The sequence below is a fragment of the Mauremys reevesii genome, linkage group 9 (genome assembly GCF_016161935.1).
Source record: "Mauremys reevesii isolate NIE-2019 linkage group 9, ASM1616193v1, whole genome shotgun sequence".
Lineage (NCBI taxonomy): Eukaryota > Metazoa > Chordata > Testudines > Geoemydidae > Mauremys > Mauremys reevesii.
Window position 1 is genome coordinate 92249958 of NC_052631.1, and position 15597 is coordinate 92265554.

Below are 15597 nucleotides of genomic sequence, written 5' to 3' on the forward strand. Positions count from 1 at the left end.
CCCCCTTCCCAGCCCCAGCTCGGGGGGCTTCTTCGGTGGGGGAGAGAGGGCACATCCATCGCATTAGATACACCTCTACCCCGATATAACGCTGTGCTCGGGAGCCAAAAAATCTTACCGCGTTATAGGTGAAACCGCGTTATATTGAACTTGCTTTAAACCGCCAGAGCACGCAGCCCCACCCCCCCGGAGCGCTGCTTTACCACGTTATATCCAAATTCATGTTATATCAGGTCACGTTATATCAGGGTAGAGGTATATTAAAATATGAGTTGTATGCTTTTATTTGTAGAACAAAAAACCCTCTAATTATGATGTTTTTTTTATATGGCACTTTTATCCAAAGCACTTTTCAATAGTTAGCTAACGGTACAAACAACATTTGGAAAGATCATTAAGTGGTCCGCTGAGACCTTCAGCAATTTTCAAGTGGTTCATGGAAAAAAAAAAGATTGAGAACCACCTTAAAAACTAACAAATGTATTTGGGCATAAGCTTTTGTAGGTAAAAAACCTCACTTCTTCAGATACTATCCTCTCGTGTATCCTGGCTGCTTATATAGTCCCAGCTCCTGCTGGGGGAGGGGGGGTGGGGGGCAATATTTACTTTCATCCAATTAGCCCCTCAGCTGTATCTCTACTCAGTTAATTAGCCGCCTCTGCCAACTGTCTGTCATTCAATCAGGTCCAAATTAATGTATACTGTTGGGAATTTTAAAAACCAGGTGCACCAAGTCAGCTCCTGACTCAATAGACTCCAGGAAATGGTCCATAATGTCCTTGAGGGCCTAATCATGCTCCATGAGATCCTCAAATGCTTCAGACAGGTGAGTGCTTTTCAGTGCCTCATGCCTAAAGTTACCTTCATGTGAAGCCATGCAGCTGGTCAGGGCAGGCCCACACTTGGCAGCACTGGCTAGGGCATGGGCCTGGCTATAGCGGTGGGAGGATGGATGGATTCAGCACATCCAGGTGCCCTCTCTCGCTGCAGGGTTCCCATGGAAAGCCACCTACAACTTTCACCTGCCTTCCCCTAGTAGAAACCCCCAGGGAAAAGCAAACATGGCCTGGCCTAACCTCCCCCAGGACTGAATAGCTCCTAGGCTGTGTCCACACTGGAAACTGGGGTAGGATAACTTACTTTATATTGCTGAACGTTTACATCCTACTGCTAATGTGTGTATAAAACTACAACTGCAATATCTTCATTAGCATTTTACGTTATGTTAGTAACCCTGTGTTGGCTAACCCAGGACAAACACACCTTTTTTTTCCCTAGTGGTGACAGGCCTCCAAAGTGAAGCTACATCCTACAGGTCAATTAGCACCCCATTCTGAGGCACACTGGGGTAAATTGAGGCTGTTTTAGGGTTAAACCCAGTTGAAGCTCTGGGAACGGATTTCTCTTAAAGCATGTTTGCCCTGGAGTTTCTTACAGTGATGTAGCTACACTGCAATAGATGCCCTAGTGCAGTCCCCTATTGTAGACATGATGCACTAGTTTAAAAATACTTTACATCAGCACAGCTTACCCCAGTTCAAGCCCTTGATAAGAGTTAAACCTGATTTCTTCCCAAATTCTGCATCTCCACTGATCCCCTGAGCTTCAGTCAGCGGTGCTTGGACAAGCAGGTAGAGCCGGCCAAACACTGCCAAGCGTTTTCTGTGACTGTTTGGCTGAAGTTTGCTTTGACTGTGTTTGTGCTCACATGTGCTCTAGGGACTGAGTTTACTGGCAGGAGTGTTCTTGGAAAGGATGACATTTAATAAGTCGCAAACTGGAGTATATGTGCCAAAACTGATTTCGGAATATGTAATAATGAATATTCACACTGAAAACTGGATTTGAAGAGTTACACTCATCGGATCAGAGAATTAAATCACTTGCAGTACCATGTGACCTATACCACCAATCAGAACTGCTCACTAACAAACCACAGCCCAAGATTTCTTTGGTGAATAAGTCTGAATAAACAATACATGAGGGAAACTGAGTTGTTCACAGACAATTCACAAAGAGACCAAATTTGTCAGATAAATTATTTATTGTCACAAGCTTGTGGGAATCTCCTTCTTTTGTACCTATCCTATATTAATCCTAAACAAAGACACACAGCTCATGCATAGAACACACGACTGATGATGCATTACTGTTCCACCAACAAATTTCAGTGACTGGAGCGCCAATTCCATTTGAAACAAAACAAACAAATCTAAAACACCCAAGATAGATCTAGTGATTAGAGCAAGAAGTCAGGAGTCCAGTCCCACTTGTGACACAGTGTTTTGTGTGTGGCAAATCACTTAGTCATTCTGTGCCTCAGTTTACCTGTCTGTAAGATGGGGGAAAGTAGTATCTACCTACTCACAGAGATGTTGTGAGGCTTAATTAAATAATCTTACAGCTGGTCGAAAATATGTCACCATTTGTGTGACAATTTTGTCCCGTCTTTAGCTGACATTTGAAATTTAATTAACCAACATTTCTAAATGAATTTTTACCAGCTGTATAGCTACTCAAACAGGATGACATTTTTGCAAAAATTCAGTTTTTTAATTGAAATGTTCATATATGGACTGACCTTTTAGTTGGAATTCAAAATTTAAACGAAAAAAAGTATCAATTTAAAAAAATGTGACCAGCTCTATTTAAAGTTTATAAAACACTTTGAGTGAAACCATGGCCCTTTAAAGTCAATAGATGTTTGCCATTGACTTTGATAAAGCCCAGATTTCACTCTTTGGGATCCTCAGGAGGAAGGTGTTAAATAAGTGTAAAGAACGGTTATTACTATTATATAAACACATACATACACCCCTTTTATTTGGTGTTTCTTTTCCTTTTTTTTATTTTTCTAACTACTGTTCCTCCTCCCCCTTCTTCCTATCTGATCTTCTGCCTTAGGTAGATCTGATATACTGACCTGCAGGTACAGCAATTTCTACTATCTATAAGATCATCTTGATAGTGGTATGTATAGATCAGGCAGTGGTATGATCATGTAAGCACATTACAAGTGTTACCATTCACATATGTAATCTTCATTGCTGACATCCCAGCTTTGTCTATATTCTGAAAAAAAGTAATAAAATTTGAATGACCGGTTATGTGAATTATAAAGGGTTATTTCTGGGTCCCTTTGGCTATTAAATTTGAATTTTCAACCCTTCTCCACAGAAACCTTTCTGCATGAGTTGGCTCACTTTTTAAATTAAGTGTAAACTACATTTAAAGAGAGGTCCAGACCACTCCTCTATCCCTAAAAATCTATTGTTGCTGATACTGGTGTGCAATCTGTTATGATGCAGCCAGCCTCCTTCATAAAAGAAGGGAGGGGAGAGATTTTCCTCTCCCATGTCCCCCAAATAGTGACCCATATTAGTGTCTTTTTTTAAATACACTGTGCTGCAGTTTTAACGTACCTTGTGTGGGTAAGAATGCACGGCTTTCACAGGGTTGATGTTAAACATGCAAGGAGCAGCATGGCCTAGTGTCTAGAGCACTGAACTGGGACTCAGGAGACATGGATTCTATTTGTGGTTCTGCTAATAGCCTGCTGGGTGACAGTGGGAGAGTCACTTCCCTTCTCTGTGTCCCAGTTTCCCCATCTACACAATGGGGATGCTGATACTGACCTCCTTTGTAAATTGCTATAAAATCATAGAAGATTAGGGTTGGAAGAGATCTCAGGAGGTCATCTAGTCCAACCCCCTGCTCAAAGCAGGACCAATCCCAACTAAATCATCCCAGCCAGGCCTTTGTCAAGCCTGGCCTTAACAACCTCTAAGGATGGAGATTCCACCACTTCCCTAGGTAACCCATTCCAGTGCTTCACCACCCTCCTAGCGAAATAGTTTTTCCCAATATCCAACCTAGAGCTCTCCACTGCAACTTGAGACCATTGCTCCTTGTTCTGTCATCTGCCACCCCTGAGAACTGCCTAGTTCCATCCTCTTTGGAACCCCCCTTCAGGTAGTTGAAGGCTGCTATCAAATCCCCCTTTGCTCTTCTCTTCTGCAGACTAAATAAGCCCAGTTCCTGCAGCCTCTTCTCATAAGTCATGTGCCCCAGCCCCCTAATCATTTTTGTTGCCCTCCACTGGACTCTCTCCAATTTGTCCACACGCTTTCTGTAGCGGGGCCCCCAAAACTGGACATAATTCTCCAGATGTGGCCTCATCAGTGCTCAATAGAGGGGAATAATCACTTCCCTCAATCTGCTGGCAATGCTCCTACTAATGCAGCCCAATATGCCGTTAGCCTTCTTGGCAACAAGGGTGCACTATTGACTCATATCCAGCTTCTCGTCCATTGTAATCCATTGTAGTCCTGTTCTGCAGAACCACCACTTAGCCAGTCGGTCCCCAGCCTGTAGCAGTGCATGGGATTCTTCTGGCCTAAGTGCAGGACCCTGCACTTGTCCTTGTTGAACCTCATCAGATTTCTTTTGGCCTAATCCTCCAATTTGTCTAGGTCACTCCGGACTCTATCACTATCCTCCAGCGTATCTACCTCTCCCCTCGGCTTAGTGTCATCACAAACTTGCTGAGGGTGCAATCCATCCCATCATCCAGATCATTAATGAAGATGTTGAACAAAACGAGTCCCAGGACCGGCCCCCTGTGGCACTCTGCTTGATAATGGCTGCCAACTAGATATCGAGCTGTTGATCACTACCCATTGAGCCCAACAATCTAGCCAGCTTTCTATCCACCTGATAGACCAGGAGTAGGCAACCTATGGCACGCATGCCGCAGGCGGCACGCAAGCTGATTTTCAATGGCACTCACACTGCCTGGGTCCTGGCCACTGCTCCAGGGGGGCTCTGTATTTTAATTTAATTTTAAACAAAGCTTCTTAAACTTTTTAAAAACCTTATTTACTTTACATACAACAATAGTTTAGTTATATATTATGAACTTATAGAAAGAGACCTTCTAAAAACATTAAAATGTATGACTGGCACGCAAAACCTTAAATTAGAGTGAATAAATGAAGACTCGGCACACCACTTCTGAAAGGTTGCCGACCTCTGTTATAGACCATTCATCCAATCCATACTTTAACTTGCTAGCAAGTTTTATGTCCCCCTCCCTGTTCTATGAAAATCTATGAATGAAAAGTCCTATATATGAGACAGGTATTATTGTTAACCTTTAACTGCCCTTCCTTCGCCTCTATCATTTTCTGTCTTTTGTTTTAATATAGATTGTCACAGTTCTTTGGGGACATGGATTTTCTCTTCCTGTGTGTCTGCACAGTGTCTGGGACATTGCATCCTGTAAATAACATTGCAGAGGGAATGCATGGTTCATGCCAGGGCACAGATTGCGTCACAATCCTTGTCTGTGGCTGTAAGGAGCGGGCAGGGTGCACGTGGTGGCAGGAGCTGCGAGTGTGTGTGTGTGTGCTGACAGGAGCAGCGTGTGTGGGTTGGAGAGCTGGCAGGACTGGTTGGGGGGGCAGGGATGGGCTGTGTCTGTGTGTTGGGGGGCTGGCAGAGACAGGCTGTGTGTGTGTGTGTGTGGTATGCCCACATCTCCATGGTACGCCCGCAACTTGAATACTATGTGCAGATGTGGATGCCTCATCTCAAAAAAGATATATTGGAATTGGAAAAGGTCCAGAAAAGGGCAACAACAATGATTAGGGGTATGGAATGGCTGCCATATGAGGAGAGATTAATAAGACTGGGACTTTTCAGCTTGGAAAAGAGACGGCTAAGGGGAAATATGATAGAGGTCTATAAAATCATGACTGGTGTGGAGAAAGTAGATAAGAAAGTGTTGTTTACTACTTCTCATAACACAAGAACTAGGGGTCACCAAATGAAATTAATAGGCAGCAGATTTAAAACAAGTAAAAGGAAGTATTTCTTCACACAATATACAGTCAACTTGTGGAACTCCTTGTCAGAGGATGTTATGAAGGCCAAGACCATAACACAGTTAAAAAAAACACTAGATAGGTTCATGGAGGATAGGTCCATTGATGGCTATTAGCCAGGATGGGCAGGAATGGTGTCCCGAGCCTCTGTTTGCCAGAAGCTAGGAATGAGCAACAAGGGATGGATCACTTGATGATTACCTGTTTTATTCATTTCCTCTGGGGCACCTGGCACTGGCCACTGTTGGAAGACAGGATACTGGGCTAGCTGGACCCTTGGTCTGACCCAGTAGGGGGCCATTCTTATGTTGTGTGTGTGCGGGCCAGGCTGTGTGGGTGTGTGTTGGTGGGGCTGGCAGGGAACATAACATAAGAACGGCCATATTGGGTCAGACCAAAGATCCATCCAGCCCAGTATCCTGTCTACCAACAGTGGCCAATGCTAGGTGCCTCAGAGGGAGTGAACCTAACAGGCAATGATCAAGTGATCTCTCTCCTGCCATCCATCTCCACCCTCTGACAAACAGAGGCTAGGGACACCATTCCTTACCCCATCCTGGCTAATAGCCATTAATGGACTTAACCCCCATGAATTTATCCAGTTCTCTTTTAAACGCTGTTATAGTCCTAGCTTTCACAACCTCCTCAGGCAAGGAGTTCCACAAGTTGATTGTGTGCTGTGTGAAGAACTTCCTTTTATTTGTTTTAAACTTGCTGCCTATTAGTTTCATTTGGTGACCCTTAGTTTTTGTATTATGGAAATAAGTAAATAACTTTTCCTTATCTACTTTCTCCACATCACTTATGATTTAATATACCTCTATCATATCCCCCCTTAGTCTCCTCTTTTCCAAGCTGAAAAGTCCTAGCCTCTTTAATCTCTCCTCATATGGGACCCATTCCAAACCCCTAATCATTTTAGTTGCCCTTCTCTGAACCTTTTCTAGTGCCTAGGGACAGGCTGTGGGTGTGTGCATTGCCCGAAGCCCACACCTCTCCCAGGCCCTGGTACCAAATGGCCGAGGTCGGTGCCAGCCCATTTGCAGACAGCTGTGGGGAGTCCCACCGCCCTGTCACAGGACAGGGTGTGTGGGGCTGGCAGACAGGCTGCGTGTGTGTTGGGGGTGTCAGGGACAGGCTGTGTGTGTGTGTGTTGGGGTTAGGGTGACCAGATGTCCCCGATTTTATAGGGACAGTCCTGATATTTGGGGCTTGTTTCTATATAGATGCCTATTACCCCCCACCCTGTCCTGATTTTTCACACTTGCTATCTGGTGACCCTAGTTGGGATGCTGGCAGGGATAGGCTGTGTGTGTGTGTGTGTGTTCGGGGTGTCAGGGACAGGCTGTGTGGGTGTTGGGGGACTAGCAGGGACAGGCTGTGTGGGTGTGTGTTGGGGCGCTGGCAGGGACAGGCTGTGTGGGTGTCGGGTGTGTCAGGGACAGGCTGTGGGTGTAGGTTGAGGGGCTGGCAGGGACAGGCTGTAGGGGTGTGTGTGTGTTGGGGCGCTAGCAAGGACAGGGTGTGTGTGTTGGGTGTGTCAGGGACAGGCTGTGGGTGTGGGTTGAGGGGCTAGCAGGGACAGGGTGAGGGTTGGGGGGCTGGCAGGGACAGGCTGTAGGGGTGTGTGTGTTGGGGGTGTGTCAGGGACAAGGTGTGGGTGTGTGTTGGGGTGTGTGTCAGGGACAGGGTGTGTGTGTCGGGGGTATCCGCTGCCCGCAGCCCGCACCTCTCCCAGGGCCTGGTACCAAATGGCCGAGGTCGGTGCCAGCCCGTTGGCGGGGAGCCCCGCCGCCCTGCCACACCCGCGCGCCGAGCGGGGAGCCGAGCCCCCCCCGTGGTCGGGCTGCGCGGTCACTCGGCCGCCACTAGGCAAGCGCGGGGGACAACCCCGCCCCGCCCCCTCACGGCGCTCAGCTGCCGCCCACCCGACCCGCCTCCTCACGGCGGCGCGCCGGCCGCTGGGGCTGGTAGTGCAGGGCGGAGCCCGGACCGCGGCCGCCAGCGAACTACATCTCCCGGCGGGCCCGGCGGCGGGCGGCGCCCCCCGCTCGGCGGAGCTTGGCAGGCGGGCTGTGTACGTGGGCGCGGAGCGGGGCATGAGGCGGGCGCCGAGATGTGGCTGAAGCCCGAGGAGGTGCTGCTGAAGAGCGCCCTCAAGCTGTGGGTGCTGGAGCGCTCCAACCGCTACTTCGTGCTGCAGCGGAGGCGAGGCTACGGGGAGGACGGCGGGGGGCTGGCAGGTGAGCGGCCCGCCCCCGGGGGGCGCAGTGCCGGCCCGGCCTGGCCGCGGCGGGGCTGGGAGCCTCTGTCCCGGGGAGCTCGTGGCGAGCGGGGAGGGGCTGCCCGAGACCCAGCGGGGCAGAGCCGGGCACAGCTCTCGGGCTGGTCACGCTGGGGTGTGATGTCTGGGACCCTGCTCCTGGAGAGGCTGCTGCGGAGGAGATGGTGTCTGGCAACGACGACGGGTCACTGTTGACAGTGGGGGCGGGGCACAGGTTAAAGCCGCAGTTTTCAAACTTTCGGAGCTGAACCCCCGTCTTTGCGTTACAATTTTTGGTTGCGTTTCCCCCCTCCCCTCCCCTTGGTGCTCCTGAGTCCTGCCGTGCGGGGCCGAAGCCCAAGCCAGCTGGCATCGCTGCTTCCCCCCAACTCCAGTGTTCCTCTGAACCCACCCCCCAAGGGGGCCGTGCCTCCCAGTTTGAAAACCTCTGATTTAAAAATTCTGGTGCAGTGGGTTTTAGGACAGGGCATATATTGGGGAGCACATGACCCCTCCTGCGCCCCCCACCCCCCATCACTTCTGGACTGTCTGAGGGGGATAACAGGTCTTTGTTCTCAATGTAACAAGCTTCACTTTATAAAAAGTTTAGGCTGTAAAATCTGATGTCTACTCATTTGTCCAACTCCTGGGTGCTACTGTCATGGAGCAGGAGCCCGTTATGCTAGGTGCTGTACAAACTGAATTCCCTCCTTACTAAACTGTGGCTCCTCTTTGCTTTACTTTTCCAGGAGAAATGCAACCTCCTGGATGTCTAAGAGGGTTTAGTTCTTAACATAACATAAGAACATAAGAATGGCCGTACCGGGTCAGACCAAAGGTCCATCTAGCCCAGTATCTGTCTACCGACAGTGGCCAATGCCAGGTGCCCCAGAGGGAGTGAACCTAACAGGCAATGATCAAGTGATCTTTCTCCTGCCATCCATCTCCATCCTCTGACAAACAGAGGCTAGGGACACCATTCTTACCCATCCTAGCTAATAGCCATTTATGGACTTAGCCACCATGAATTTGGATGCTCTGGAAGAGTCACTCCTTTCTGGGTTATCCAAGGCAGTCTCATCTGTGGCATTGTGAATGACAGAGAGATTTTTAGAAGTGTGCATGTGAGGGTTTAATCATCTCATTGAAACCTAGTGCAGAATCTTCTATCCTGATGGGGAAAGATGCACTATCCGGCCTGTGAGACAATGAATTCTGACTCCAGAATGAATGTTGGTGGATCTGGATATGCCATCCTTGTGTTGGAGATGTGGATACTGCTGGGCACACAGGCCATTTGCAGGGAAGAAAGGATGTATGAAAGGAATAATTAGTAATCCAATAAACCTCCCATAAGGCTGCAACAGATTTCTAAGAATACAGAGAAAAACAGGTTTGGGTTTAGGAATCAAGGGTGATTCTGGTCATAAACACCACTGTAAAAGTGTCAGGTTGTTTAATTATGATTTCACCTCTTCCAGGGAAGGACTGTTTTGAGCAGCAGCGGCTGCTTTTGTTGGGCAGTTAAGTGCTTTTCCAGGGAAGGTAAATCATGTATGTGCATTGGCCCCTCTCGCATCCTAGTTTTAAATCTGGCATCTTTGGAGACCAAAGTAAGCCCTACCCATTGTCACTCACTTGGCCTGAAGATTATCTTTCTGTATGCTGCTACTTATTTAAAAATTGTGATTGCAACAAAATGTAGAGCTGACTCCAAAATTAAAAGTTCACTCTTTTTAAAGATGAATTTTCTCCACTAAATAATGTGTATTTATTGATAGTTGTCCGAGTGTATGTTCTGAGCCCTTGTCTTTTCTGAAGGTGACATCTCTGTGATTAGTTCCATGTCCTTGATGATATTCATCAGTATGGAAGGACATGTGCACAAATATATTCCTACTGTGCTCCCCCTAATCCTTGTGGCATTACACAGTTGATGCCTGTCTCTTTCACCATTAGTATCATGGCAACTCTTGTTTAGAAAAATGTCATTGTTGAATGGCCAGAGGATAAAATTGCAGAGTATTCTTGAAATAAAATTTTATATAATGAGGATTAGGAAGAGATGGTCTATGAAACACGTTTGCAGTTATATATGCTTTCATGGCTATAAAATATATACTTTCAAGGTGTTAATTAACATAATTGGCTATGTTTGTCGAGTTTTTAGATCTTTATATTGCTAGGTGCCATAAACTTAAAAGCTATACTTTATCAAATACAGTGAACATCTCCCTGGGTCAGAGTACAGTGAACATCTCCCTGGGTCAGAGTACAATCTTGCTCCACTTAGTGGCCTCCCCTAGACCACACCTTTTAAGCAGGACACCGTCCTACAATCAGATTTGTGTATGTGACCCCTGTGGGTCTGATTACAGGATCAGGGCACAAGTTTATAACCAGTTGGTGACGTGGTTTGCTCTAAATCATGGTTTGTTTCTACACGCAGCATGATTAATACTTGCTTAGTAACCGTGGTAGGTGAAACGCCAAAGGCCTGCGCGGGTATTTGATTGTCTTTATGTAATCAGTCCAGTGCGCACTCTTTTCCTTTCCCCTTTTCCTTACCTTTCTTAGATGAGACCCCTTCCTCCCCCTAATTATGCAGCATCCTTTGGAACTTGTTTGGCTGTTTCCCCTTCCTCATAGTTCCATGCATGGTAGGACATCGATATGCATTGCCTTGTGTGCTGCAGGTGCCAGTCTGCGTCCACATCCTTTGGCTGTTCTGTCTCCTGCGGAGGCGTTATGAGATCGCAGCTCCGATTTTTCCAAAATGCACTGTTACAGATACATTTAGTCAGAGTGGCAGATGTGAATGCAAAAACACAGTTGTGATGGCAGCAAAGCTGCAAGGTATATACAGTAGTGTTTGTTGTAACTGGGATCAGATGAGAATGTCCTGACCTGGTTACAAAGACATGGCGATACTTGTAATGCAGGCAGGACCTTATTTAGAAGAGTAATATCCCTGCAGTAGTCACAGGAGAGAACTCACTGTAACAAAAATACCAGTCTTTCAGTGAAGAGGTAGAATGATTTATTTGCTGATAATTTTTCTGGCTGTCTCAAGTGGATGCTCAACCTTTCAGCTTGAGGTACTTAGACAAGATGGAATAATCAGAAAAAAAGATTTTGTGGATAATATACGTTGCTGGAACCAAATCCTCCCTGCTCACTACACTAAGCCATGAGTCTCATATGAGTCTGAGAAAGGGGGTTCCTTGGAGGTGGGGAAAGGAATTACCATTTTCCTTCAGGGTTGAACTTCTTAATGGCTATTACTGCAGTCCTGAGTCCATAGTAGTCCTTACTGCTGTAGCCAGTTCTGTAGGAGCCATGGCTTGTTAATCCATATTGTGACCCTGCTGTCTCTTCCTGGACAGTCCACAACCCCAGAAGCATGGAAGGAGTGGCTGCAGATCTGGACTTATTTGCATGAGCTGGAGAAGTCCTGTCCTCCTGTCCCTCTGTGAACGTGGATTTTACCCGTAGTAATTTCACCAAAAGAAAATTGTGTTTTAAAATGTAATCATCTAGTGGGAATGAAAGGCAGTGTTTTTCAGTGACAATGTGTGTGTCTTTGATAGAATTTCTCTTAGATTTATTCAAAAGTACTTGGATATCGCTGCTTAATCTTACAGGGCGTTTTTTTTTAGCATGATCGGCAGGGCACAGGAGATGAGTGATTTGGTATGTAATAGTGGGATGGCTGCTTTTCAACACTTGATAGATGGCTGCTGCTGCATTATTGAATGTATGGTAGAAAGGATTTGACTGGCTTCTGTTTTACTAGACTGACAAACCTTTCAAATGGCTGGCTTGCAGCAGGTTTCCAACTGTGGTAGAAAATAGGATGAAACCTTACTATGTTATGGTCTTGTGTGATCTGTTCAGCACTTAGCCTTAGCCTTCCAGCACTGTTGGAGGTGACTCCCAGCTGTTGAGAATGATGGGAGGTGTTGTGGAACAGGAGGGGCCAAAGCAGGAGGAGCAGAGTGACTGGGCTGGATGTGAGGTTGGTGAGGCATGCTGGAGCAAGTCCTCAGAGGGATTACTAAAAGGTGCTATTGCAAAAATGACATGATCTAGAATCTTTCACTCTGTTTTATTCATTAGTGATCACTGAGAGCTAGTCCCTTACAGCAGTATTTTAGAAGTTAGTCATTAAGAATAATTGAACTACTAAGAACATTGCAAGCTGTCCTCAGCATTTATTAAATCTTAGCAGCAGAGAGAGCTGCCTGGGAGACTGCACAACTCCTAAGTTCCACTGGGCCTGAAAGTTCTGCCACAACCAAAACCTTTTCTAGTCCTGGGAAGCTAATCATCTCTACATTCTCCTAGTACCTTGTTTTCCTTGATCCTGCAGGAGTCCTGGAGACTCTCTATTCCTGTGGCACTCTGTAGGACTAGAGAGTGTCCTTGGTGTTCCAGAGCTTGTTAGCAGAACAGGAGGAGAGAGATGCAGGACCTGTAATATCTGTAGTGCTTACCGTAAATGCTCTTCAGGGTTGAAGCTGTAGTCAAGACCTTCTCTCTAATGGAGCTGCTGGTAAAGCTGCTCGTACTCACTGGTCCTGGAGCAAATACTAGTCTTTCTGCCTATTTGTTTTAGGGAGAACTTCTTACTGCTACTTCTTACTACTCCCAGTCCCAGCTTTTTACCACAAACACTTGTATATAAGCCTACTCGGTCAGTGCTTTTTTTAAAGCTGATGTTTATACTTAACTTGGAGTAGGGGAGACGGATTGATTCACCAGTTGGTTTATTTGTGTAAATTAAGGTATTTATAAGTCCAAATATACCAGGATTTTGGCTTCTTGTATTGCCCATAGCATGTATTCAGACTTGCACGCGTTTTAATTTATGTAGCCAAGGGGAGCATTTCAGTACAATTTTTAGTTAATATGTGAACAAGAAAGCTCCAGAAAACAGTAAGTGGATATTATTTTACTTTCAAATAAATCAAAGGAACTGAAAGGATTTGCTTAAGCTCCCCGCTTAAAATCACCTCTGAGCTGAGGTGAAGTTCAGTGGCAATACATTTTTTCCAAAAATTATGAACATGTGAAAATAATAGGTTATAACCTAAGTCCTGAGTATATACTTGAATTGCTCAATGTACGTAAAAAGTCATGATGTAACTTTAAATATATTGGGCACTGCAGTATATAAATAATACATTTTCCAAGCAGTTTTTAGAAATACGACTCACTGTTTCATTACCTGTTTCAACAGAAGCTGACATGATACCAATACTCCTATAAGGAGCACTGAACTAAGTCTGACGTAAAGCAGGACTTAGTAAATTCAGTTGCTGTTTGAAGGTTGGAGAAAACAGGGTTTTACAAAGTTGTAAAGTGCTATTTTTAATTGAGTTATTTAAAACTACTCTTAAATTAATCAAAATTTATCTCTCTATCTGTTACTTCACAGCAGCTTTAAAAGTCCCCTGATTTCTCATACATTCACATGGCATCTGGAGTTCTTGAGTGAGAGCAAAATTGTAGAGACAAGCTGGAGATGCAGAGTTCTTCTTCAGCTCTGTGTTTCTTGAAAAAGCTTGTCTTTTTCACTAACAGAAATTGGTCCAACAAAAGATATTACCTGACTCCCTCTCCCCCCTTTGTCTCTCTAATATCCTGGGACCAAAACAGCTACAACAACACTGCATACAGTGTTTATTTTAGGCTATTGGGAAAGCTTGTTTCCTTTTGTTGGTTCTTCAGCAGCTAGTGCTTGCAGGCAGAGAATTTCTTACGGAAGTGTTTTTGGGAAAAAATATATTTGAAGCCACTCTGCTTTTCTAGTCGTGTATTCTGTTTTTGAAGTAATACTCTCCTCTCATACTTTGCCTGGGATATTTGCATGAAACAGAATCTTTGTTTTTTGAGGTTCACCTGCTTTTATTTCCTCATCTGAAGTTACACCATGATGTCAGAGGAGTGTATGCTGCTGGGAAAATTGTCATCTGAAACTGTGGATTACTGTTTCAAGTGGAGAATAAATAGAGGGGAGAGAGGAACTCTGCAGCACAGATGCTCCTAAATTGGCTGCAGCTGAGAAGCACACATTGCAATTCAGCTGGGAGGGGTTGACAAAGTTGGCTTTAAGTCACCTTTGCCCCTCAGCTGAATACTCAGCTTGCCAGATGCTAAACCAGTCCCTGAAATAAACTTGAGCATCCTTCTGGATGCTGAATTTGCACTGGGCAAAAGCTATTCCATTTGCCTGTGAAGTGTCTTTTGCTCTTCCTTATTATTTACTTGTGTTATGATTGTGCCCAGAAGCCCTAGTTGGTCTTGTATTTTTTTATACATTATATTTCAAATGCTTTAACTCTTAGGTCTACATCTAGGCACCTAAATAGGGCCCTGATCCTGTAGACACTTATGCATGTTCTTAAGTATAAACACCTATTGGGCACAGATATCAGAGGGGTAGCCGTGTTAGTCTGAATCTATAAAAAGCAACAGTGAGTCCTGTGGCCCCTTAAAGACTAACAGATATATTGGAGCATAAGCTTTCGTGGGTGAATACCCACTTTGTCAGATGCATTGGGAACAGTGGCTCAGCACTTTTGAAACAGGCTGCTTATTCAGGTGCCTAAATATAGATTTAGGAATCTATTCTTGGCCTTTATTTTTGCTTGGCAACAAGATCTCCTGTCTAATCTAGGACATACCTAACCCATCCCCCACAAATGTCTGCTGGCTTCCTGTGAGCTGCAGGTTTGCCCCAGAGCTATCCAGTCCTTTAAGCCCAGACTATCATGAGAAACTGCTGCATTTCGTTTCATACCTCCACGCTTTCCAAAAAATCTTCTTGATTTGATGGTGGTTTCAGACTGGGTGTCTTTTGGGCATTGACTTGAGTCACTGTAGGTTTTTTTTTTGTTTTGTTTTGAACAGCTGACACTTGGTTGCCCCTGTAACGTTGCTGCCTCTGGCAGGACACAACTGAGAGTATAAATTCAGGACAAATTGCTTAGAGCAGGGCAGTCACAGCCCACAGCTGGGTGTCCTTTATTACTAAGGCACACCAAACCAGCCAAACAGAGAGGACTTAGGTTTTACCCCACTGGCTAACCAGAAGTCATACAAGCAATTCCCTCAGATACTCCAGTTCCCTTGTGTCCCTACCAGCACCGCTCCTTATGGGGATGAATGGTTATGAAAATGCTTCACTAATGCTACTTAGAATCAAACACATTGAGATACAAGTACATAGCCAATATTCATAATTTCAACTACAAAATTGATACATGCATGCAGATACCATAATCATAACCAGCAGATCATAATCTTTTCATAGACACCTCACTCAACAACCTTTGTATAAGATTTGGTGCAACTATAGGACCTTGGTTGCAACAATGATCTATACGGTCGCAGTTTATGTCAATAACGTCACAGCCCTTCAACCAGTTTATGCCTGCATCTGTA

The 15597-nt window shown here is 45.4% G+C and overlaps 1 protein-coding gene across 4 annotated transcripts in view; it reads left to right on the forward strand.

The window, feature by feature from the left end:
• The first annotated feature begins 735 nt into the window (after window positions 1–735).
• TBC1D8B (TBC1 domain family member 8B) overlaps window positions 736–15597 on the forward strand; it is a 65401-nt gene continuing 50539 nt past the window's right edge. For 2 of the 4 annotated variants that reach the window (XM_039488474.1, XM_039488475.1), the window contains exon 1: window positions 7750–8128. In XM_039488474.1, the coding sequence (XP_039344408.1) occupies window positions 8002–8128 (127 nt within the window). In that variant the 5' untranslated portion in view covers window positions 7750–8001. Of the gene's footprint in view, window positions 827–7749; window positions 8129–12096; window positions 12213–15597 lie in introns of those variants that run through there. The other 2 variants (XM_039488477.1, XM_039488476.1) reach the window with 2 other exon arrangements.